At 48.4% G+C, this 25,654-nt stretch overlaps 1 protein-coding gene across 1 annotated transcript; it reads left to right on the top strand.

The window, feature by feature from the left end:
- The first annotated feature begins 1,552 nt into the window (after positions 1-1,552).
- On the top strand, positions 1,553-24,802 carry ADRA1D (adrenoceptor alpha 1D). The gene is made up of 2 exons (XM_020877069.2): positions 1,553-2,939; positions 23,381-24,802. Exons 1-2 carry the CDS (start codon positions 1,826-1,828, stop codon positions 23,968-23,970), a joined length of 1,704 nt encoding a protein of 567 aa, XP_020732728.2. The 5' UTR covers positions 1,553-1,825; the 3' UTR covers positions 23,971-24,802.
- Positions 24,803-25,654: the final 852 nt, after the last annotated feature.

The following is a 25,654-nucleotide window of genomic DNA, read 5'->3' as shown; positions in this document are numbered from 1 at the left end:
CTCCAAACAGGTCCTCATCTCCCTGGCATGGCTCAAGCCTTCCTCATCCTGCACTTACTCAGTGGCATTATTCTCGCTACAGTTCCCTACTCCCCTGCCACCCAGAATGTCCAGTCGGGCTTGACACATGACAGCAGCCTGGTTAGTACTTTTATGTTGGCCAAAGGAATGGTCTCTTTTTGTTTCTCCCTACCCAGTCTTGCTAGTCAACAAGAGTCTCCTCAAGCCCACCCCTCCACCTGTGTCAGGGTTCATATCATCTCCACATTCCCTCTGCCCTCTGTCCTCCAGTTCAAATCCTGCCCCGCCTAGTCCCACTCAGCTAAGGAAGCAAGCACTGCTCTGGAGTGTGTGTGTGCATGCTAAGTTGCGTCAGTCGTGTCCAACTCTTTGCGACCCCATAGACTATATATAGCCCACCAGGCTTCTCTGTCCATGGGATTCTCCAGGCAAGAACACTGGAGTGGGTTGCCATTTCCTTCTCCAGGGTATTTTCCCAATCCAGGGATCTTATGTCTCTTGCATTGGCAGGCAGGTTCTTTACCACTAGTGCTACCTGGGAAGCCCATAACTCTGGAGCCCTAACACATATTAATTCATTAAGCCTTCAGGCCAGTAGGTAGACACTACTCACCTTCATTTTACAGATGAGAAACTGAGACATAAAGAGGTCAAACAGCTAACACTGGGGGAGCTTAGATTTGGAGCCAGGCTGTCTGCCCCACCTCCTTTAACCATCCAGCCAAGAGACCTTTCCCACCCTCCAACCCTTAAATTCTCCCTCCCTAGAAGAAAGCCACTTATTTAGTGTAAAAATGGGAAGTTCATTTTGACATTGGATATGGTGTAAAGTAACAGTGCAGAAGTTGGTATATGTAGACTGATGTGTCCTGGGCAGGGTCTGAAGGCTGTAACCATATAAGTAGTCTCTTGTTCCTTCCCCATCACAGGCCCCCCAAGCTTCAGACCTCCTCCCTGGCTCTCCACACCAAGACACTGGACAGAGGTGATTGAGATCCTCCCTTGCCCAGTACCCTGAAAGAAGAAAGGAGGTGTAGCAGATTCATCCAGGCTGTCCCTGGAGGTGACCCACCGCAGCCCGGCGAGGCCCAGACAGCAGTCTGCAGATCTCAGGCGCTTGCTGCTCTCTGACGGCCACCGGGGACCCTGGAATCGCACCTTCTACTTTCAGTGCCCCTAAGGGCACCGGCAGTGACCGCGACGCTGGGGGAAAGGCGGCAGGAAGACGCAGCTGAGAGAAAAGGGTGAGGAGGCTCGGGAGGGACGCGGGAGAGGGCCGGGAGCCGATCGCTTAGAGAGAGGGCCGGCGAGGGCATCTGAGGCGCGGCAGGGGTGGCTGCGGCGGGGTCGGAGCGTGAGCCAGCGCTGCCGCCCCTGGGGACCCCGGAACGCCAGCTGGCTCGGAGCACAGATCCCCTTCGTCCCGCAAGTGTGGCGCCGGTCCCTCGGAGCCGGCCACCCCCTCCTCCTTCCTCGGGCTGCCCTGGCTCAGTCCCGCCCTCGGCGCTCAGGAGCGAGCGCCACAGCGGTCGCCGCCCTCACAGCCCGGCCGCCGCTTTGCCAGCTCGCCTGGGCACGCTGCGGGAGCGGCGCGCGTCGCCGGCCCCGGCTGTTCGGTTCCACTACACGGCCAGCTCACTCCGCTCGCGAGCAGCTGCGCTCCACGTCCAGGAACTGGAGTAGGACCCTGACAAGACCAGCGCGTAGGGCTGGAGACGGAGCCCCGAGGCTTTGCCCGGTGCCCCACGCTCTACCAGTCGCTCGTCGTGTGCTCAGGCCGGCCCCCCGACGGCCGCGCGTTGAGATGACTTTCCGCGATCTCCTGAGCTTCAGTTTCGAGGGACCCGGCTCGGACAGCAGCGCCAGCGGGGGTGGTAGAGGGGGAGGCGCGGGCGGCGCTGCCGCCTCGGAGGGCCAGGCGGTGGACGGTGTGCCTGCGGCCGCGGGCTGCGGCGGCGGCGGCGGCGGCGTGGTGGGCGCCGGCAGCAGCGAGGACAACCGGAGCTCCGCTGGAGAGCCCGGGAGCCCAGGCGCCGGCGGCGAGGTGAATGGCACAGCGGCCGTCGAGGGGCTGGTGGTGAGTGCTCAGGGAGTGGGCGTGGGCGTCTTCCTGGCAGCCTTCATCCTCACAGCTGTGGCGGGCAACGTGCTGGTCATCCTCTCGGTGGCCTGCAACCGCCACCTGCAAACGGTCACAAACTATTTCATTGTGAACTTGGCTGTGGCCGACCTGCTGCTGAGCGCCACAGTGCTCCCGTTCTCGGCCACCATGGAGGTTCTGGGCTTCTGGGCCTTTGGCCGGGCTTTCTGCGACGTCTGGGCCGCCGTGGACGTGCTGTGCTGCACGGCCTCCATCCTCAGCCTCTGCACCATCTCGGTGGACCGGTACGTGGGTGTACGCCATTCGCTGAAGTACCCCTCCATCATGACCGAGCGCAAGGCAGCAGCCATCCTGGCGCTGCTCTGGGCCGTAGCTCTCGTCGTGTCCGTGGGGCCACTGCTGGGATGGAAGGAGCCGGTGCCCCCTGACGAGAGCTTCTGCGGCATCACTGAGGAGGCAGGCTATGCTGTCTTCTCCTCATTGTGCTCTTTCTACCTGCCTATGGCAGTCATCGTGGTCATGTACTGCCGCGTCTACGTGGTAGCGCGAAGCACCACGCGCAGCTTGGAGTCTGGCGTCAAACGCGAGCGCGGCAAGGCCTCCGAGGTGGTGCTGCGCATCCACTGTCGCGGCGCCAGCGCTGGCTCAGCTGAGACCCACTGGGGGATGCGCAGCACCAAGGGTCGCACGTTGCGCAGCTCCCTGTCGGTGCGTCTGCTCAAGTTCTCTCGCGAGAAGAAGGCGGCCAAGACGCTGGCCATTGTCGTGGGCGTCTTCGTGCTCTGCTGGTTCCCCTTTTTCTTCGTCCTGCCACTGGGTGAGTGACCCCTCTCCCACCAACCTCTAACCTCCCTCCCTGAGCCTGTGGCCGTCCCTTCCTGGCACCCAGACTTGGATGGCTCTCCAGGTGGAGAGTGACTGTCCACCTGAACGTGGGAGGTTTACTTAGCAACCTGCCTGGTCTCTTAGGTGCTTGTGCTGCTTTGTGGGAGAATAACAGGCTCTTGGTGCTTGCAGGATTTTGTTATGAACTCACTTTTCTGACCCACCTTCTTCACTGCTATTAGAAGCCCTGGGCTTGTTTTAAGTTCCCGACTGTTCTAAATATAAAAGATCAATGGAAATCTGTGTAGGTGTCTTCCCATAGTAAGTGGTGAGCAGTGTATCTGCTTGTTTATATATCCCCCTCTCTGCACCCCCAGCTTTAAATGCCAACACCCAGTTGTGGCGCCCAGGGTGGGTTGGCCAGCATTCATTCATGGGCAGCAATCCCTGGCCAGTCTACAATGAACATCAGCAGACACCCAAAGCCACCTGCTTTCTCTGAGTTGGGAAGCTGGCCCCCTGTGAGAGGCCTTCCCCAGCTGGTATTTGTGAATGCCCTGGGCTCTCACTTCTGAAATAGGTGTGAGAAGGAAAAGTAAAGGACATATTATCATATGGAAAGTTAATATTGTTCATTGTAGTTTCTTAAATTTCCTGAGTCCTTCAGCACTTCCAGAGAACTTTGCTATTTCTTCCACAGGCTCTCTTGTTTTCCTGGGAGATGGGCAGCTCTTCTCAGGAACTTCCTCCCATACCTTGAGGCCCCTTCTGGAAGCCCTGGGGCTGGGTCAATACAGGGAGGGGAAGGGGAACAGCATCTCTGGGGACACATTCATTACTCCCATGGTTGTAACTTCAGCCAGCCCAAGCCAGAACCTCCCCTTTCTCAGGCCTTGCTCCTTCCGTGCTCTGCAGCTGAGTCAGGAAAGGGACAGTAGCCCCCTCCTGCTCCCTTACAGGTCCTCTCCTCACATCAGCTAGAGTGATTGTTATGCATTATAAATTAGAGTGTCATTCTCTACTAAAATCCCTCAATGCTTTTCTACTGTCCTGGAAACAAAATCCAAACTGTCCATCATAGCCTATGATAGAGTGACCTTCAAGTTTATTACTGTCCAGACCAAAATGAGCTATTTATATATTTACACTGAGATCACAGACACGTACTAGGACTATGGTGGGTAAACCCAGACATGTGGTCCCTCTTCTGCAAGGAAGGATCTGAGTGATGAGTTACCTCCCCTCTGACCCCATGGCTTTGTTGCCCTGAACTTTGCTCACTGTGCACTCAGGCCCTTCTGACCCTCTTCTGGGTCCTTGATCATGCCAAGCTCATACCTTATACTTGCTCTTTTCTTTGTCTGGCTTGCTTTCTCCAAATCCTTCTGGCTATCTCCCCATCTTTTAGGTCTCAGAATAAATGTTCCCACTTCATTAAGGCCTTTCTTCTTTTTTCTCAATTTTGCTGTGTCTTTCTCTGTATATTCTCCCTTGGGCACAAGTTTCTCTTCTTTTATTAGCTCCTTAGCTGTAATCACATTTCTGTGTTACTTGACTTGGGGTATGATTGCCCCCTGCTACCACTGACCCAGAAGCTCTGTGAGGACAGACTATGTCAGTATATAATCACCAGTGCCCAATACAGTGCCTGGCATATGAGGAACAATGGAGGAGAATGGAATGGACCACAGGTTCTGGTGCCAGAGCCTGGTCTCAAAACCCAGCTCTTCTCCTTATGAGCTGTGTAACTGCTAGCAAATCCCTGAACCTCTCTGCCTCTGTTTCTCATCTATAAACTAGGGTGTATATATATATATACATACATATGTATATTGTATATATTGTTTCTATATATATATATAGTTTATATATATATACAATTATATATATATATAAACAATGATGGTTATAATAATATCCATTTGTACTACTATGGTGATACTTGAGTGAGATATTATGTGTGAATGTAACGGACACATGGTGAGTGCAGAGCGAGCTGTTGCTTTTGTAGTAGAGGCTCAGTAAATACAAGATAAGGAATGAATAAATCACTAGCTTGAAAATCATCTTGCCAGAGGCTGCTGTCAGGGAAGAGAGAGGGATGGATGGAGCAGGAGGTGGCAAATAGGTAAGAGAAAGTTGGTGTGGCCCCCCTCTTAGAAACCCACATACCCAGGATTTAGAATCCTCCCAAGCCTACCGCCCAGGTTTCTTTCCTACCAACCAAACCACAGCTGTGACCTGTTCCAGGTACCCTCAGCCTCCTCCCTACCCCTTAGTTCATACTGGCCCCCTGTCAGGAATGATCAGGGTGCATATAGAATGCCACCTCCCTTTATGCTCCTTTAACTTCTTTTAAAAATTTTAGTTACAGAATAATGCACAGATACGGAGAAAATAATGTAAGTGCCAATGTATCTGTAATCACCCATATTGAACAGATGATAACATTTCACATTTGCCTCAGATCACTTCCTCTCTCTTTTCAAAGAAATAGAACAGCCACAACTAAGTTCCCTCCTCCTGTCCCTTCCTCTCTCCCTAGAGGTAAATCTAGTGTTTATCACTCCCACACACATGTTTATACTCTTACCACAAACACCTGAATCCATAATAATAAACAGTGTTGTCCTATGTGTCCTGCAGACTTATATAAGTTGTACCAGCTATGCACATTCATCTTCAGTTTGCCTTTTTTACCCAATGTTTTGTCATTGAGATTTATCCATTCTGGTTATTTTAGCAACAATATAGTATTCTGTTTGAGTGTATTCCATGGTGTGTTGACAGAGTCTCCTGCTGAATGTTCAGTTTTTCTAATTTTCCACTATTACAATCAACACTGCAAAAGGCTACTATTTTTTGAGGTTGAGATCACGTCTGCCTCTTCTAGGAAGTCATCCCTAAATCTCTGTGGCCTCTTCCCTTGTTGGCATGCACTGCTCTTCCTCAATCCCTCATCTCTGCTGCTCCTCACAGCTGGAATGGCAACCCAGGGGCTATCCTTGCCTCTCCCTTCCTGCTAGTCTGCACTGGGCACCTCACCAAGTTTTGGAACACAGCCCAGGGCCACTGATGGAGCCAAACTGAGTGGAATCTGGCAATAATGAGCAAGCAGGACTGAGGCCAAGCAAGGATACAGAATATTCTGATCTGCCATGATGTGGCTCGGAGGGCAGGACAACAGAAAGAACAGGAGGACAGAGCCTGCAGTACAAGCAGGAGTCGTCTGAGGGCTGTGCAGGAAGGACAGGGCAAGCCTCCCCCTCCAAGAGCTCTGAGGCAGGCCTGGAAGAAGGGAGGCACTTTTGGAGGAACAGGGAACATTCTGAGCAACAGCTTTTGGAGTGAATGTGGAATCCATGGGTCTGCCACATTTTGGTAGGAAGTGGCAGTATGTGCTTGGGGAAGAAGGTGTTGGGAACTTAGATAAGGGGACCAAGGATGGATGTGTTTGCAAAAGGTGGGTGTGAGGGTACAGTCTCCAAGGAAGAGGATGGAGGAACAAAGAGATGAGAGGGGCTGGGGAAGGAGCCTTAGGGAGCACCAACTTTGAAAGAACCAGAGGAGGCAGAAAAGGGGGCAGCCAAGAGAAGTGGTAGCTCCCTCTTTACTGGCTGTAAGGTGTGAGGAGCAGCAAAGATGGGAGGATTGAAAAAGAGTACTGTATGCCAGCAAGGGCCACAGGCCAGGAAATGAAGGCACCCAGTAGGGCAACAACCTGGGAGTTGTCGAGCAGACCCAGGGTGTTCTTTACCCACATCACCACACACAAAGCCAAGTGGAAGCAGGAGCCCCAGGCACAACAGTGACATGGCCAGGGAGCAGCCCCAGAGGGTATCAAAAGCCTTAGGAGTGGGCCCAGGGTTCCATGGGGAAGTTGGCACAGAGGCCATCTATCACCTAAAATGATTTAGTCAAGCTAGAGCTGCAGCAGAGAGACATACAGCCAAGGTATGCTAAGCTGTGGGGCCACTGGGACCTAAGTGGCCGGGCAGGAAAGACCGGGACACAGACACAGGGCTAAAGTCCTGAGGGGCTCAGAGAGGGACTCGGGGCCATTCCCCCCACCTCCATTGCCCTGTCTGTGACTTTATCTGAACAGGGACTACGTTGGTGAATATATATGTAAAGTCATCAGTCTGTATTCATAAAATGTACCCACTTTATAAATTTGATTGTCAGTATCTTATGCCTTAATGAGAGAGAAAGTGAGAGGAAGAGAGATGGGAAGAGGCAGGAGGAGGCTGTGAGTTATCTGAGGAATTGGTGTCCAGGCTGGAAAGCACACTTTAGCAGCCAGGCATGGAGGGTAGAATCAGTGTTTGCATCTCAAGAGTTTGGCCAAGCACAGAGGGACCCATCTCCACAGGCTCCCTGAGGTGATACAAGGTCCACAGACGCACGGAGGGAGGCAGGGGGTGTACTGTGGCAAGTGTTCAGGAATAACATACTGTGCCGTGGCCCAAAAGCCTAAGGAAGAAACTGACATTACATCTCTATCTGTGCCCTTATGGCATCTGGCACATAGCAGGTCCTCAGTCAGTGAGTGTAGAAGGAAGAAGTGGCAGAACCCAGGGTCTCTTCACTTCCTTCCATGCCAAGGATCTGGGTGACAAAGCATAGCCCTGTATCTTTATGATTATTATTATCATTATTACTGTGGCAAGAACACTTAACATGACAGCTACCCTTTTAACATTTCTAAACATGAATATTGTTAACCCTGGGCACAAATTTCTACAGCAGATCTATACAATTCATTCATCTTGCTTAACTAAAACTTTATACCTATGGATTGGCAATTCCCCTTCTCCCCCTCCTTCCAGCCCTTGGCTCCCACCATTCCTCTCTTTGATTTTTTGAATTTTACCTGTTTTAGATACTTCATAGAAGTAGAATCATGCAGTCCTTCTGTGACTGGCTTATTTCACTTAGTATAACAGCCTCTATATAAAGTAGATCCCCCTCTTACTAGCAATGCATTGGGGGTGACCCCCCTATTTATGTGACCCCCAAATTTTTAAATATAACAGCTAACATTTATTGTGTGATTTTTATGAACAAGTAATGAGCTAGGGGTTTTATTTTCCATTTTTAAAAGTCATGGATAGTTTCAAATACATGAGTAGACAGTGTGATGGCCCCAGTACCTATGACCCAGCCATATCAACCCAAGGCTGATCTTGGTTCATTCCAACCCCTACCTGCTTTCCACCACTGCTTATTATTTTGAAGAAAATCCAAGATACCATATCAGTTTATCTGTAAATTCTTCAATATTTTTAGAAGAACTTTAAAAAAACTACAATCCATTATGATACATAAAAATATTTTTTTAATGGATACCAAATGTCTTTGTGTTCATATGTAGCTGATTACCTCATACATTTCTAGTTTGTTTGAATTAGGGTCTCAAAAAAATTAGATCTATTACATGCAGTTGATTTGCCTCCACTGTTTCTTTAATTGATAAGATTGCCCTTTCCCCACCTTTCCCCTTTTAGCTTATTTGGTGAAGAAATCAGATTGGTCATCCCAAAGGAGTTGCCCACAGTTTGGAGTTTACATCCCTGTGTGCTCAGATGCTCAGTCATGTCCAACTCTTTGCAATGACTCCCTTGTCAATGAAATTTTCCAGGCAAGAATACTGGAGTGGGTAGCCATTCCCTTCTTCGGGGGATCTTCCCAACCCAGGAATCAAACTACAGGTCTCTTGCATTGCAGGCAGATTCTTTACTGTCTGAGCCACCAGGGGAGGGAGCCCTGCATCCCTGTGAGTGATAGTTGCTCAGTCATGCCTGACTCTTTGCAACCCCATGGACTGTAGCCTGCCAGGCTCCTCTGTTCGTGGAATTCTCCAAGTAAGATTACTGGAGTGGGTTGCCAGTGCCATTTAATGTGTCCTGCTGTTCCTGGTATATCATATAAATTGGCTTAAGCAGAGTCAAACTCAGTGTCTGGGACAAAAATTCTTCTTTTGTAATGTTAAGATTGACCAGGGGTTCAGATGCAGTCATCTTGATTCATTTATTATAAAATGTCCCATCTACCTTTTACCTGTTAGTTTTAGCAGCCATTGACCATGGCCAGGAGCCGTTGTATCACTGGGATTTAAAGTGGTGACATCCAAATTCTGTTATTCCTTCTGCATTTGTAGACTAAAATTCTAAAAAGAATTCACCACTAGATGTTTGGTCACTTGAAATAGAGTCTATACAAGAAAAGTAGGAGAGCTGCTCAATGCTCTCCATTATCAAAAAAGTCAATTTCCTAGCAATGTTTCCAAAAGGGACCAAGAGATTTTTTAGTACCATGATAAAGTGACTTTTTAATCTGTCACACATTATATATGTCACTGTTTGAGGGCTAGCCAATGGGTGCCCTTTCAGGTTGACTCATGAGACCTATGGCATAACCCAGAGAGTCTTGAATTTCCTGGTCTGGTGAGATATTTCAGGCTCAGCTTGTACTTTTTTTGACCTGTCCCATTTCTCTAAAGAGGCCTGGTCTCTTTTAGTGAAAAATTGTCATTTAAAGCCCACAGTCTGAGCTCTCAGATATTCATTGATATTAAGTTGGCCACTGACTCAGTGGACAGAGCTAGGAGATTTTTTTTTGGAAAAGAAAAATATACCACTGGTGGAGGGTAGACTCCTGTTCTTGGGTGAATACATATCCTTCCTCCGCTTAGGGTCCTGTACTCTGCCCAACTCCTGCTGATATGTTTGTCCCAAACATCTGATGAGCTGTTAATCACTCCACCTCATTCTTTAAAACTAGATACGGGGGTCATGTACTTTCTCTCCCATGCTCATCTCTACCCTGGTTATCTTTGTGACTCCACTGTACCGAAGCTGACCGATGCTGACACCCTGTGACTCTCCCTCCACTGTTTCTCCCAGGGTCATGCCCTGGCCTATGTGCCCACCTTGATCTATGAGCCCCTAAATCCTCAGTAAATCTCCGCCACTTGAGTCCACCTGCTCATTCTGCTTACTGACTCCAGCCTTGACCAAGCCTTCACCTCCCTGCCTTTCACCTTGTCTTCTTGTCAGTTAGGCCTCCGTTTCCAACTGGCACCATAATCCATCACTTCACCCTCTCTTGCCATCTTTAACTCCCTTGCCTCCACCTACTTCTGTGAGCCCCAGACCCTGAATCAAGTCATTCCTCCATGTGATACACAGAGGTGTGCTGGCAAGTGTTTAAGATTGGCTTTGAAATGCAGGCTAAATTGTAACATCTGTCCATTTCCGTGATGGAAATATTCCCACCATGGTCAATTTCAAACTACCAAAGAGACAGCCAGCTTGCAAAGTTCGTGAAAATTTATCAATCAGCTCTTGTGGACCACAACAAACCAGAGTCTAATACTGGAAGAACACGTTAAAAGAACACGTTTAAAAAAAAGGAAAGAAAAGAAAAATCCCACTTTCCGTTGGTAGGTCTCCTCCTCAGGGCAGTCCTCAGGATGTCCTTAAAGTCCTGCAGGTCTCTGTCAGCTCTGAATCCCTCTCAACCCTCTTTCCTTCCCAAGGGATTTCCCTCTGTAAGTTATTGCTCATCCCTCCTTAACTTCCACCTCTCCTCTGCGTGCTCATACAGCATGTATATGTATCCACAACTTCTTAAAAATGATTCGCCCTCAACCTGTGGCCCCTTCACCCTCACTCACTCCCACTTTCTCACTGTAACGTTTTCTCCTTTTCACCTTCTTGAAATTTTCATCTTCTTGAATATCCCATGCTACTTCTTTAAAAAAAAAAATTCTGATATTAATCTTAATCCTAAATATCAGAGCTGAGTTTAGAACCCAAGCACTTATGACCCTTACAGTCCTTGTTACTTCCTCCATAGGTCAGAGAACAGAGGCCAGGCTGAAGCTAGGGTTAAGGATCAGTTGGGATCTGCCATGTTTTAAGCTTTAACTCTCACCAAATGCCTCAGTGCCTGCTTACTCCCCTCACGTTCAGTTCCAGGCTCCCTTCTGCCCCAGATCCTGGCCATGAGGGCCCTGAGCATCACCATAGGACATGACCACTTCCTGTCTGTCTTGATCCTCCCAAACCCCCAGAGCCCTTGAGCCTACTCCTTGTGAGAAAACCTCTGAGTTCCTGAGCCTACCTCTGACCCCACTTGAACCCTGCCCCATCCTGAGCTATATGCCCACAAAAAGGTCTTCCTGAATACTAGAGGATTCCCCTGCCCTCCTTTGCAGATGATGACCCAGCAGAACATTGGCCTGGGCCCCTGAAAGCCAGCATTGGGACCTAATGGGCAATGCACCACCTACTCAGTGCTGGGACTCCTGGACAAAATGACCACTGACTGGAAACCTTCTCTCCTCTGGCACAAGCACTGATCTGCTCCGACTTAGGAACCATTTGTCAGTATGACCCAAGAACCAAAAGGTTCATGCTCAGAATAGGATCATGTTCAGCTTAGCACAGGGCCATTTGGCAGGGACTTCGGCCTTGGGCACATGGAGCTTGGAGTATGACTCCTCCAAGGCCACAGATCAGGAAATGAGTTAAAAAGTGACAAGAGTGAAATGGGGGCGGGGCGGGGGGAGAGATGTTGGAGAAGTGAGAAGGGAAGGGAGAAGAACTGAAGGGAAATGGATGGGACCCCGTGTAGGACACCGAATACGTCTATGACTCATCTCCTTGCCTTGGGCCCTACCAGGCATCCTCTGTGGATCTAAGAACTGGCCTTCCCTGTCAAACCCTACGGCTGCAGAAGGATATCCAAGGTTAGACCAGTAGTTCTAGGCCAGCCCCACAGAGTTCAAGGATCCTGAAAAAGACATGGGACACAGAAGGACTTCTGATCTATTCTTTTCCTATCTCAAACCAGATACCCACCAGTTACCTGTCAGCATGGAAAATTGTCAACACAGGGAATTCAAGAGATTTAGCTTGACACAGCTAGCCCCACAGTACCCTCAATTCCCTGTCTTCATCATCCATCTGAGATCTGGACCCTATTAAGGTTACCTCTTTCTGACAGCCTTCCATGGTTATTTCTGCTTCAAAATGGCCTTATCTCTTACCATCTCTGTCTCCCCTTCTCTGTTCCAGCAGTCCTAACTTCTTGGTTGTCCTCCAACTTGTCAGGTGCCCTGCTGCCTCGGGGCCTTTGCACATCCCCTTTCCTCTGTCTGGAATTTTCTTTCCTCAGAAAGATGCATGACTCACTCCCTCAGAGAGTCTTCAGGTCTCAGCTCAAGTGTGCCTTATGAGAGAGGCTGACCCTTTAAAATATAGCAAAGAGGTCCACTGCTTCCAGCCTCTCTTGGGGAAGGTGAAATTGAATTCTGAAGAGTAGAAGCATTGAGTGAGCAGCTGAAAGAACTGGAAGAATGAAAGGGAGTCTAGGACTGGGAATTCCTTTTCTCCTAGGCAGTGTGTGTGTGTCTGTGTGTGTGTGCGCACGCATGCATGTGTGTGCTCAGTTGTATCTTGTTCTTTGTGACCCCATGGACTGTAGCCTGCCAGGTTCCTCTGTCCACAGAGTTTTCCAGGCAAGAATATTGGAGTGGGATGTTATTTCCTACTCCAGGGGGTATTTCTGAGCCAGGGATTGAACCCATATTACTTGCGTCTCCTGCATTGTTAGGTGGATTCTTTACCACTGCACCACCTGGCAAGTCCCTCCTGGGAAGCAGGAGAGACCTAATATCTGAGAGAACGTGATATTTTAACCCTTATATTTCATTCTGGCTAGAGGAAATGGCTGCCTGGGATAGAAAAGTCACTAGTTGGGGAGGGAGTGGGAAAGGGGAAAGCCTGGGGTGTAGCATGATAGTTCGTTGCTGACTGCAAGCTATGAACAAGTCTGGTGGCAGAGAATTCTGACATTCTTCCAAGAACAAGTTCACTTCTGGTGATGCCAAAAGAAAGCTGTTAATCACACATTCCCCTCTTGCCTTCAGCACTGTCACTCCTCAGCAAGGCTTGGCCAGATTGGCCAGCCCTAGCATCTCCTGGGCCTGGACATTTCTCTTACTTAAGAGAGGGGATTGACCTGTGATAAGGCTGCAGACTTTCCCACAAAGCTCACAGGCTGTCCTAGTTTCCCCAGTAATGTGTAGGCCAGGCTGGCCCGACCAAGTGTGCCAGAGAGTGGGGTAACCTGCCCTCATAGACAAGGCCCTGCCTCTTCTGATCAGTGGATGTTCAGCATCCTGGACACTGGGTTAGTTTCCTGATAGAGGCACCCCAATACAGAGAATAGAGGAAGGCAAGTGGGAGCAAGCTTGATGGACACATGCGAAAACAAGGTCAAGGAGCAGAGAGAAACAGCAAGGGCTGTGGTTGCAGTCATTTCCTACTACATGCTGACCACCTCTCCTCATAGGCCAATGTGTCCACTCCCATGCTCCAGCCTGCCTGTTGAGTGGAGAGAAATGAACATGAACATGCACATCTACGCCCTGCCTTTCCCAGCAGTGGGCAGAAGAGTTGAAACAGTGACCAAGAGCTAATCCCTGGATTATAGATTTGGGACCAATCAAGAGAACTTTGAAGACACATCCATGCAAAGAGTGTCTTGGGTCATGTCTCTGTACTCAGAGCCTGAGGCAGGGGTTCTTACGCAAGTGATGGACTGAGGGAAGCACTCCGGTGGTATTTGGGAGAGAGGGAGGGAAGCAGGATAGGTCAGAAAAGACCTAACCCCAGGATGTGGTCTCAGAGTCTGGCCTCAGCCTGATCCCACTGTGAGCCCTAGAGCGAGAATGACAACAGAATTGCACCACCTGGAGACACGAAGGCTGGCCTTTTCCTTCCCACTCAGTCTGTCACTGGCTGTGGACCACCACCTTGGTGGGAAAGTATCATCTCCCAGTTGAAGCAGCTCACATTGGTCAAGAGTAATTCTCCACGGGTGCTCGGGCCTGGTGCGCTGGGAGGACCCGGGGGGATGGGGTGGAGAGGGGGGTGGGAGGGGGGACCGGGATGGGGAATGCATGTGAATCCATGGCTAATTCAGTGTATGACAAAGACCACTGCAATGCTGTAAAGTAATTAGCCTCCAACTAATAAAAAGAAATGGAAAAAAAAAAAATAAATTCTAGAAATGGCCCTAGTTTGAGCAGAAAATATAAGATTAATGCAAATAAAGTATTTTCAAAGGTAATTATGTACAATTAAAAAAAAAAAAAAGAGTAATTCTCCAAAGAAGGGGCAATTATAAGCCATTAGCAGCCAACAGTCACAGCCGCTGGGGGCACCTGGGCGGGGCACTAACATCAACTTCAAACCTTTAAGGTGACTTGAGCAGAGACTTGAAGGACAGATGGCCAAGTGGCTTTCTGGGGCTCCTCCCAGGAGGCTGGGGTCTGTTTGACACTCCCTCCTGAGATGCAGCAAGCAGGCAACAGCCCAGACTTTCTGAATGTTCTGGATGGTTATGGGTGCACAGGAGCTGAACTTGATGTGGTAGGCCCCACAGGCCACCCCAAAGGTCATAGGGAAGGTCAACACATGCCACTTATGTGGAGGCAGAATCAAGGTGCTCAAGGCACACACACTCCAGAAACCATGGTCACCTCGGCAGATCCTAGGAGTGGAATTAATCACAGAAATGCTCCTGGAGAGGCAGTTCTGTGCCTGAGTCTGAAGAACTGGAGGGACCCACTGTGGAGAAAAGAGGAAGGCCATCCTCCAGGCCAGGCCAGTTGTATGAAGACCAGAGGTAGGGATGGGCTTGCTGTTTGTGGAGTAGCTGCTGGAAGGTATTAAGTGATCCTTTGTGGATCCTGACCTCCAGGACCCCTGGAGGACCAGGGGAAGTCTTTTTCCTATCTTTACATGATGTCATGAGAAGACCAAGCACTTTAGGACTAGATTGACTCAGGTTCAAATCCTGACCCTTCCACTTGTCCTCTGGAGGTAATTAGAATCTCTACAAAGTAGGATGCTAATGCCATGAGAATTAAGTGAGAAGTGCTGCATACAGGGCCCAGCATGCAGCCTGGTAGGTACTAAACACTCAGAAAGCAAGCATGAGCTCCCATTTCCTTCTTTGTCACTTTAGAGGCTACCTACACCTACCCACACGGCACTTACTCACTCACTTTACAACCTCTGCTCTGGATCAGGCACTTGTGTTAGAGGCTGGGATGAAAAGAATCCTACAGCTGCCATCAAGAAACCTAGAGTCTGGGAGAATAGACAGAACAGTAACTAATTTTATTTGTTAAAATGCAGACATGCATAAAGGGGCACCTAACTCAGGTTTGTTCAGGGAGAACACCTGACCTGGGCTGGAGGGATGGGTGGGAGGAAGCAGAAAGCACCTTGGGAGAAGTCTGGGTCATGCAGAAATGCAGGAGTCCAGTCCCTATGGGAAGACATGCTTGTGGCTTTGTGTGGCCAATTTGGGAAGGAGGTAAGATGAATTCAGCATGGGAGTCTAAAAAGACTTGAATGAGACACAAGAAATTTTGGGCTTATTCCTCAAAGCCATAGGAAGCCGCTAACGGTTTTCAGAAGGGAGAGGAGAGAAACACTTCTTTTTTACAATAAGTCTCCAGCAGCCATGTGCAGAGTAGAGGAGACAAGGGACCATTGGGGGCTGTCACAGCCAAGTAAATACAATGAGATGCCAGAGTAAGCAGAGGCTTCAGGAACGAGGTAAAGGGAGGGACCCCACTAGAGAGAAAAATGAATGTACCAGACATGGTGACATAAAAGGTAGAAAAGAGAGAATCATTCAGTAAACTCAGCAAGTGTTGAGCACCTATGGTGTGTTCAGTGTACTCATGAGGTCTTCTGGGCAATGGGAGTGCATTGCCATTCAAAACAGACACTAGTCCTGCCCCACTCCTACTGCGACACAATGAAGAATAACTCAAATAGTACAAGAGAAGGTAATAAGGGTCACAGATATAGTTGAGGGAAATGAGTATGGGGTGGGGGACACTGCCATTTTTTATTAAAGTTGATTTATAATATCATGTTATTTTTAGGTGTACAGCAGAGATTTTTGTCAGATAATTTTCCTTTCTAGATTATTATGATATACTGAATATAGTCCACTGTGCTATACAGTAAATTGCTTATCTATTTTATGTGTAGTAGTTTGTGTCTGTTAATCTCACACTCCTAATTTGTCCCTCTCTCCTTCTCCCCTTTGGTAACTATAAGTTTGCCTTTCTATGTCTGTGAATCTGTTTCTGTTTTATACATACATTCATTCATATCATTTTTTAGATTCCACATGTAAGTCATATGATATTTGTCTTTCTCTTCCTGAAACTTCACTTAATATGATAATCTCTAGGTCCATCCATGTTGCTGCAAGTGGCAGTGTTTCATTCTTTTTATGGCTGTGTAATATTCCATTTTTTATACATACCATATTTTCTTAAACCAGTCATCTGTTGATGGACCCTTGGGTTGTTTCCAGGCACATTGCAATTTTAAATGGGAGGTTAGACAGACCTCGCTGCAAAGATGAAGGCAGGAGCCATGTGAATTTCTGGGGGCAAAGATTCTGGGGGACAGCAAATTCAAAGGCCCAAGGTGGGAGCGTGTCTTCCAAGAAGCAAAAGGAGGGCAGTGAGGCTGAAAGAGGGAGTAGGAGAGGATGTCAGGGGGGTCGGGGGACCACATGTTGAGCTAGGTAGTCATAGATTTTTATGTGAGGGAGAATGGAAGCCCTTAGAGGGTTTTGAGCCTAAGGAGTGACATATCTGTTTATAAAGGATTGTTCCAGCTGCCAGGTTGAGGATAGATTTCAGGCTGCAAGAGTACAAACAAGAGACAGTGGGGAGGCTGCTGAATTATTCAAGGAGTGAGATGATGGTGTCTCAGACAAGGCAGGAGGGCACAGGGTGGAACGTAGTGGTTGAGTTTCAACCTCATCTCCTTCCGTTCTACCCTCAGTCACTCCATTATCCACACTAGCCTTGTCACTGTTCTGCGCGCATGCCAGGGCCACCTCAGCGCCTTTGCACTTGCTGTCTCCTCTATCTGGAATGCTTTCCCCGAGATGTCTACATGGCTTATTCGTCTCTTACTCAAATGTCATATCCTTAGTAGGCCTTCTCTTGTCACTTTATCCAAAATTTATACTGCCACCCCCAGCCACATGCACACACACACACATAAACACACACTAGCTATCTTCGCTGCTTTGTTTTTTCTTAGTAGCATGTCTTATTATCTGATATGCTTGTATTTTCCTTGTTTATCGTATGTATTGCTGGTCTTGCCCTATGAAATGTAAGCTTCATGAGGGCCAGATAAGTGTGAGATGCCAGTAGGCATCCAATAGAGATGTCTGGGAGGTAATTGGACCTATGAGTCTAGAATTTGGCAAAATAGACTGAGCTGAAGATAGAACTGGGGAAGTTGGCCAAAAGTCAGTGAGCCTGGTTGAAACTGCAATGAAAATGCAAAAAGAAAAGATTACAAGACTCTTCTTGCAAGGGCACTCCTACACAAAGCAGTGGGGACATGAAAAAAAGGGGGGGCAAAGGCAATTGACATGGAATAGAAAATCCAAGAGAACAGTGCCCTAGAAGCCCCAGGTGAGATGAGAAGTGTCCAGGATGGATGAGAGCAATATCTGCAGGTAGTGGTCCAGGGTAGAGTAGGGCAGTAGGGCAAAGCAGTGAAGTGGAAAGCAGACAGGGGAGAGGAGATGGCCTGTGTGGATAGAAAGTGTGGAGAGAATTGAGTAACAGCCAGAGAATCAGCAAAGAGGTTGCAACTGGGATAGAGGCAAGCTCACAAGTGATTGATGGGTCAAGAGCTCCACAACGCAAGTAGAGATGTGAACCTTGAGTGGGAAGAGAGACTCCTTTCTTAACAATAAGGAAGAGAGGCAAAGAAGGTTTGAGTGAGTGTCCAACTTCTTTGTCTTGTTCTCTTGTTATTTTCAAAGTTTAAACTTTTTATTTTGTATTGGGATATATCCAATTAACAATGTTGTCGTAGTTTCAGATGAACAGTGAAGGGACTCAGCCATACATATACATGTATTTCTTTGTCTTGTTTTCTCTGCAAAACAGGAAGTAAGATCAGCTGCTCTGGAGAAGGTGAAGCAGCAGAAGACTGCTTGGCCTGTGGAGAGGGGTGAAAGCTCAAAGGTGGAGGAATCATGGGAGACTGGGTTGAGGATGGGCAGCAAGACTGCTGGAAGCCAGGACACAGAGCTGAGGTCGGAGACCCTAAGCATGTTCAGAGAGTGGGTGGATCTCTCCAGAGTTAAGATCTGGCTGAATAAATACAACCCAATCCAGAAGGACATGGGCGTGGAAGGCCTGAGGAAAGAACAGCTGGGGTGCAAGAGAACAGAAGTCTCAGTTAAGCACAGATATTAGGAGAAATTCAAGGGGCTGGCAGGTCAAAGTACAAATAACAAAGTGGGAGAGAGAGGGTAGAAAGCTGCAGTCAGCAGTGGAATATAAGTTGAAGTGAAGAAATGAAATGCTCAGCCTTATGTCTTAAAAGGTATCTCCCCAGCTGCTGTGTGAAGAACAGTTACTATGGGGGACACAGGGCCAGGAGCAGGGAGCCCACTTGGAGGGAATTGTAAGTATATGATGATAGTACCAGGGTGATAACAGGGGATGGTGCACATTGAGGGATTCAGGACCAATAGGAATTGGTGATGGATGGGATACACAGTGTGATAGAAAGAGAGGGGTCAGAATGTGTGGAGCACCTGTGATGTGTTGGGAGCATGGTGTTGGGAGCTCACCATTTAAGAATCAAATAGATGGGAAACCAGTAGTTACCTGTAGTGTTCTTGGCACTTAGAAGTGAGTAGATATGCTAGGGGAGGAGGGAATACAGCTAACTCTGCTGGGTTGGGAGGGGGTGGTGGGAGGAAGGCTTTCAGGAGGAGATGCCATTGGAGCCAGCCCTACCAGGTGGAGGAAAGAGGAAGTGCATTCCAGGATGACTGTGCAAAAGTGCAGAGTTAAGGGGATTGGGATGGGGAATACATGTAAATCCATGGCTGATTCATGTCAATGTATGGCAAAGACCATTACAAAATTGTAAAGTAATTAGCCTCCAACTAATAAAAATAAATGGAAAAAAAAAAAGACTAGGGAGCCCACTGTGGCCAGAGGGCAGCAAGCAGTCAGGGTGGCTACTTAGCTGATGCACAGGAAGGTGGAAGAGAAATAGGAATCACAAGAGAAAGAACAAGGGAGTTGTGCTAGGTGCCTGGATGGCAGGATGCTGAGGGAGGGAGTCCCAGAAGCACCTGTTTCCAGTAACAACTGCCAAGATGAGTTAGCACAGCTGGGTTATATGCCTGCAAGAAAGGCCATGGATAGTGTAGGAGAGGGACTCAGCTCAGGGCAGAGAAGGGGGCTGCCAGGTACTGAGAGACAGAGGCCTTGCCTTAGAACCCCTGTGGTTCTAGAACCCACTGAGGCTTTCCTGTCACTGGGCTTCCAAGACTGGCAAAGGCTTGTGCTGGGCAGCTGGAGATGAATGAGAAGGCAAGAGAGGCAAAATAAATGGTCAGCCTAAGAAGCCATAACTTAGGGTGGCTGGAGTAGGAGAAAGTTGGGAGTGGCTGAGAAGGGGCTGGTCAACTGATGACCCCAACCCGGGCAGCCCTGTAAGGATAATGCAAGTGAGCACCCTTGGGAGTCTCAGTTACCTACCTTGCCCATGGCCAAAGGGAAGGAAGTGTCCACATGCCCCCCTGTCCCCTGACCCAGGAAACCTTCAAAGAGGCTGTGGGCAGATGAGAGAAGGTTGGGGCAGGCAGGCAGCAAAGAGTAAGGCAGGGTGTAAGAAGGCATAGGGGGTGGACGGCAGCACTCTATGCAGAGGTAGGTGTGAAGCTCAGTACTGCCATATGTGAAGGGAACAGAGTGAAATCTCTCGGGAGCTCCTGCCTGTGGAAGCTGGAGCCCAAGACATAGATATCTGTATTTTACATGCAAGATGTCTGTGCACAGAGGGCAGACAGCCAATGAAACAAAATTGTGGAGGCTATCAGTGCCCCACTCTGCCCCCCTGTAAATTGGTCACTTTCCACCCCAGCAGCTGCCTCCATCTCTTTGCACTCTACTTTCTCTGACCAGCAAAATCCTCATTGTCCACCCACACAGAAGACAGAACTATGGAAAATTAACACCCTGAGGGAGCAGCCCAAACACTGACTGATGGGAATGGGAGTATAGCTACCTCACCTCCCTCACCCCACTGGTGCCACAGCTACAGTCCGCCAGAGCTCCCAGAGAGATTGCACCCCAGTGGCCCATAGCAGTGACTAACTTGTAAACTCTCCTTTCATTGGCTTCCTTCTCTTCCCTCTTTTTATCACACTTCACTACTAGTGTTTCATTTACCTTCCAAATAAACAAGTTGTATTTGAATCCTTGTCTCAGGTCTGCTTCTGGGAGGACCAAAGTAAGACAGAAACCTCAGCAAGATGCAGTAGGAAAAATGTGGGGCTGAAAGGCTGAGTTTGAATCCCAGCTCCTTTGTGTGTAAGGAATTCTGAGCTGGCAGCAAGCTTCCACATAGGTTGGTTGAGCATAAATTAGAATTCTAATTCTTAAAAACAAGGCCCAGGACACCCTACAGATATGCCATGTTCCCCACAAAATTCAAATCAAAACCACATTGATAACAAAGCCCCTTGGCTGGTTTTTGGCTTACTGCTGAAAGCATAGTCCCCTGATTTGTCATCCTGGGCTAAATATAAAAGAATTCTAGCCTGAGTCAGAAAGTTATTTTCAGCACTCGGTCTTACTTTGCAGCCATTGAAGGATGCTGTTCAGAAGGCTGTCTTTCTGGAGGCTGAGGTCAACCCTGGTGGCCCCTGGATTCCAGGGACAACTGCCCAATACTTCTCCCAAGGGAAATTATCTCCTAAACACATTCTGACTGATGCCCCAGCCTCCCCCAAACCCACCAAATCTCAGCTTCTGTTTCTGGCCACTATCCAGAGCTGAGAACGAAGTCCCTTCAGGACTGAGGTCTCCTCTCTCAAAAAGCCACAGAAATAGGGGAAGGGGAAGTGAATAGACTCCAGTATTTAGTACAAACCTGCTAAGTCTTACACCCTGAAATTTATGATTCGTCAAAAAAATCCCTTCCAGAGAAACATTGTTATGTATATATCACAGAAAAGGAAAGTGAGACTTAGATGGCCAAATAACTTGCTGAAGCCTGCATGACCAGAGTTTGAAAATCCTGTGCCACACAATACTACCTGACATTCCTCTTTCTCCACACTGTCTCTTAGCACCAGGAATCTCACCAAGTGGGAGGTGGGTGATATACAAGAGCCCACAGGTCAAAGAGGGACGCATGGTGCCTCTGCTCCCTCAGTACGGGACCTTGCTCTTATTTCTTTGAGGACAAGAAAAGAAAGCATGTATCATGATTTGTCAAGGACCACTACCCCTGCTCTGCTTACCCTGGCAGACACGTGAGGCTTTTTCCTGGGATGGGACACTCTTGCCACCTATCCTTGATCCCTGCTGCTGTTGCTGCGGAGGATGGTGAGGGTGACAAAGTGGCCTGTGCTTCCTGGATGATGTCTTTGCACTTTGTTAGTTGTCCTTGGAGATATGACTCCTTACGGTCCATGGTGGGGAAGGCAGGGGAGAGGTTTGTGGGGAAGAGGGTCTTTCTGGCACAACTCAGATCTCCAGTGCCCCCACTCCCTCCTGCCAGGCACTCTGCTCCCTTTTGAAGCCATCCCAGAAGCCTTCCCTGACCACTTCCCACTTCCACCAGGACAGCCCCATTATCCTGCATTCCAGCAGCCCATGGGCTTTGCATTTGTTCAGTTGCTAAGTCGTTTATGACTCTTTGCAACCCCATGGACTGCAGCACACCAGATGTTTGCTCAAATTCATGTCGCTTAAGTGGCTGATGCTATCTAATCATCTCATCCTCTGCCACCTCCTTCTCCTTTTGCCTGCAATCTTTACCAGCATCAGGTCTTCTCCAATGATGTTCTTCACATCAGGTGGCCAAAGCATTGGAACTTCAGCTTCAGCATCAGTCCTTCCAATGAATATTCAGGACTGGTTTTCTACAGGATTGACTGCTTTGATCTCCTTGCAGTCCAAGGGACTCTTAAGAGTCTTCTCCAACACCACAGTTGGAAAGCTTCTTTTGAAGCTTCTTTAGCACTCAGCGTTCTTTATGGTCCAACTCGCACATCCATACATGACTACTGAAAAAAACCATAGCTTTGATGAGATGGACCTTTGTCAACAAAAGTGATGTCTCTGCTTTTTAATATGCTGTCTAGGTTTGTCATAGCTTTCCTTCCAAGGAGTGTCTTTTAATTTCATGGCTTCAATCACTGTCCACAGTGATTTGGGCATTGTGTTTATTGAGGCTTAATTCTAGGTTCTATCTTTTGCCTGCTCAAAAATATCCATATCTCCTAACTATCCAAAAATTAAAAGCCTAACTTTCCAGCATTTAAGGTCCTTTACCATCTGTCCCAAATGAAGTTTTCTGAGCATATCCTATAGGACATTCCCCTGCCCCAAACTTGTTATCCTCTTGCCTACCTCTCCCTTCCACTCCTGATACCCTCTACCCTTCCTCATCCTGCCTGACTCCTGTCTATCCTGAGACTTTGGAAGCCCCCCCACCCCAATATACTGGGCACCACCATCATCCCATCTTCTTTCTCATGATCTTTGATCCACATTGCTACTGAGTGAGCAGGACTCAGGTATTTGAAGAGAGTCCAGGACACTGCCTGGCATGGAGCAAGCCTTGGTCAACATTTAGTTCAGGAGTTCTTACCCTTCTTATAAAGATAGGGACTATTTGGGCATCTGACAAAGTGTATGGAGCCTTTATCAGAATTACTCTTTGAAATGCATAAAATAAAATACAAAGGATTACAGATGAAATCAATTTCATTTATTTTTAATTAAAATTTGTGATTTAGTATTAAATGTACTTCCACATGAAGGCTTTAAGTAACAGGATCCACTGGTGTGTTCTAGTGACCAACATTTCCAAATAGGGAGGAGCATAGACAATATTTCAAAACATCTCTGCCAACTGCTAATATTAGGTAGAAAACTGACAATATTGCACTGCTTTGTAGCTGCAGTTTGGAGCTACAAAACAGTGATTTCAATATCATCTTGTCTAATTCTACTCAGGTTTGTTGCTTGCATTTGCAGGAAATGCTTGATTTCAGGTAAATGTGAGTAAAACTGAAGATGGTTGTTTTTCTTCATCAAAGTTCATGGACACTCTTGAATTATATCAGGGACTCATTGAGGAGAAATATCTTGATAGCCCCTAGTTGATGAATGGTCAGAGCTCAGGAAAGGTGCGTGGGAGGGGGAGTGGTGTGGAGAGGGGCTGCCTGTGGAGAGGGGCTGCACCAGGAGCAGCCTGGGGCTCCCTGGGGCTCCCTCTTCCTGAGCATCTAACTAGCCTGGGTCTCTGCTCCCCACAGGCTCCCTGTTCCCACAGCTGAAGCCCTCAGAGGGCGTCTTCAAGGTTATCTTCTGGCTGGGCTACTTCAACAGTTGTGTGAATCCACTCATCTACCCCTGCTCCAGCAGGGAGTTCAAGCGTGCCTTCCTCCGCCTCCTGCGCTGCCGGTGCCATCATAGTCGCCAGCGCCGCCGCCCCCTCTGGAGTATCTACAGTCGCAACTGGCAAGCTTCAAATGGCAGCCCACACCCAGACTGCATGCCTGGCCCAGGTGCCATACCTACCAGGGCCCCACAGGCCTTCATGGTGCCCTCAGCCCCTGGCTCCCTGGGCACACCCAAAGCACAGGCTCCAGCTGTCACCTGTCGAAAGATGCCCTGCACCTTCCGTGAGTGGAGGCTTCTCCGGCCATTCCAGAGACCTGCTACCCAGCTGCATGCCAAAGTCTCCAGCCCATCGCAAAAGATCCACACCAGAGAGGCCATGTGCGCCCTGCACTCAGAGGTAGAAGTGGTGTTCTTAGGTGTCCCCCGTGATGCAGCTGAGGGCACCACCTGCCAGGCTTATAAACTGGAGGACTACAGCCATCTCCAAGAGACTGATATTTAAGGACCTTGAGTTAGGCCGAGGAGTATGCTGGAGTGGTGGGAAGGGTATGGAGAAGGAAGCTGTCTTTGTTCAAGAGGCTGGTGAGAATCAGAGACCCAGAAACGAATCAGCATCAGTTTTGGCAACTGCTCTCCAGCATCCGTGAGGAACTGAGATGGGATGAGGGTTTTGAAAGTTATGGGTTCCCCCTCCTGGACACAGATGCCTCTAGCTCCTCCTTTCAAGAGAGGGGCTACGGGCTCCTTGAGGCCATTTGCTTCCAATCCCTGCATGAGAAATACTGCCGCATCCATGCTGTGAACCCTGGGTAGGTGGCCCCAAGTATAGCCAGGCAGCCCTGTCCCTCCTCTTGGGGAGGAAAGGGCACAGAAGCCCTGCCTGGCTGTCCCCAATGCCTTCCCTCCAGGAAAGGTCACTGGGGCCAAGGATTCTCAATGGACATAATTTCTCCTTACTGCAGACTGGAGAAATCCAGTGAGCCTGGCACCGCCACCGGCATGCTTTGGTGGCAGAATGAATGACTGTCCTACAAGCCTATTGTATAACCTGCAGGCCACTCTGCCCTACAGAGGCCCTGCCCTGCCCCTCATTTTGTCTTCCAAAGGGCCTTACTGTTTACACTCTGTATATAGCTCCTTATGCCTGTGCCCATTACTTCTTGCTGGGATCTAGAACCATCAAATAGGGAGAGCTTTGTCATTTTTAGGCATATTTATTGGTCAGGGTACTTCTATTTTCTCCAAACTGTGCAAACTGTTCCTCTTTAGCTTACAACCCATGAAGAACTCCTTTTTTAAAGGCCCACAACAGGATAAATTGAGTTATCCTGTGATCTGTGTTCACTTTCTAGTTTCAGCCTAACTGTCTCTTTAACTGATGGCTTCTGTCCTTTGGGACTTTCAGCATGACCAAAAGATTTGGGAATTTTGTTGGCTCTTAAAACTCACATGATTAGTCTTTGAAAGCAAACAAAGTTTAACTTTTTCAGTCTCACCAGATGCATCTGTGATGCTCTCAGGGCCTCAGTCTGGAAGGTGGCCATCAGTGAAATTGGTGAAACATTACATGAAAAAATATACAAGCCCAAGTAGACATGTGTACATGGTGAGTGAGGGAACACTTACCTGGAACCATGCTTATTAGCATTGATGGTTCAACAAATCATCCAAAATCTGTTATATTCCCAAGAGGCTATAGGTAGCTCAGTTTTCAACTGGATAATACCAACCACACATGTCCAACCAGCAAAGGAATGATGATGGTAGCCCAGTGGACCTTTGGAAGGAGAACTGCTAGATAATACCCTGGGGTCTCTGGGGTGGAGGTGTTCTAAAACAGGAAGAACCAACTGCTGGGGCCAACATGGACCAGTATTTTCAACCAGAAGCTTCCTGTAGTAGGGAGGTAGTCTGTTGAAAAGGTCATCACAATTTCAGACTCCTCATCCCAATATTACAAGGTAAAAAGACAGCCAATATCATCTGGGCTCAGGAGCAGAAATTTCACCCTGTGGATCTATAGCAAGTACTGGACTTTCAGGCCTGGCATCCCCCAAGGCACAGGAGGAGCAGTTAAAAGCGGATACTGGGAGCATGTTGCATACATTAAAGAGGGCCCCATCTTACAGCACATTGGCTGCCCTAACGCTGGGAACACTGGCACAGCCCCCAGAATCTTCTCACAG

The sequence above is a fragment of the Odocoileus virginianus genome, chromosome 9 (assembly GCF_023699985.2).
Source record: "Odocoileus virginianus isolate 20LAN1187 ecotype Illinois chromosome 9, Ovbor_1.2, whole genome shotgun sequence".
Classification (NCBI taxonomy): Eukaryota; Metazoa; Chordata; class Mammalia; order Artiodactyla; family Cervidae; genus Odocoileus; species Odocoileus virginianus.
This window is presented reverse-complemented; position numbering and strand designations above follow the sequence as displayed.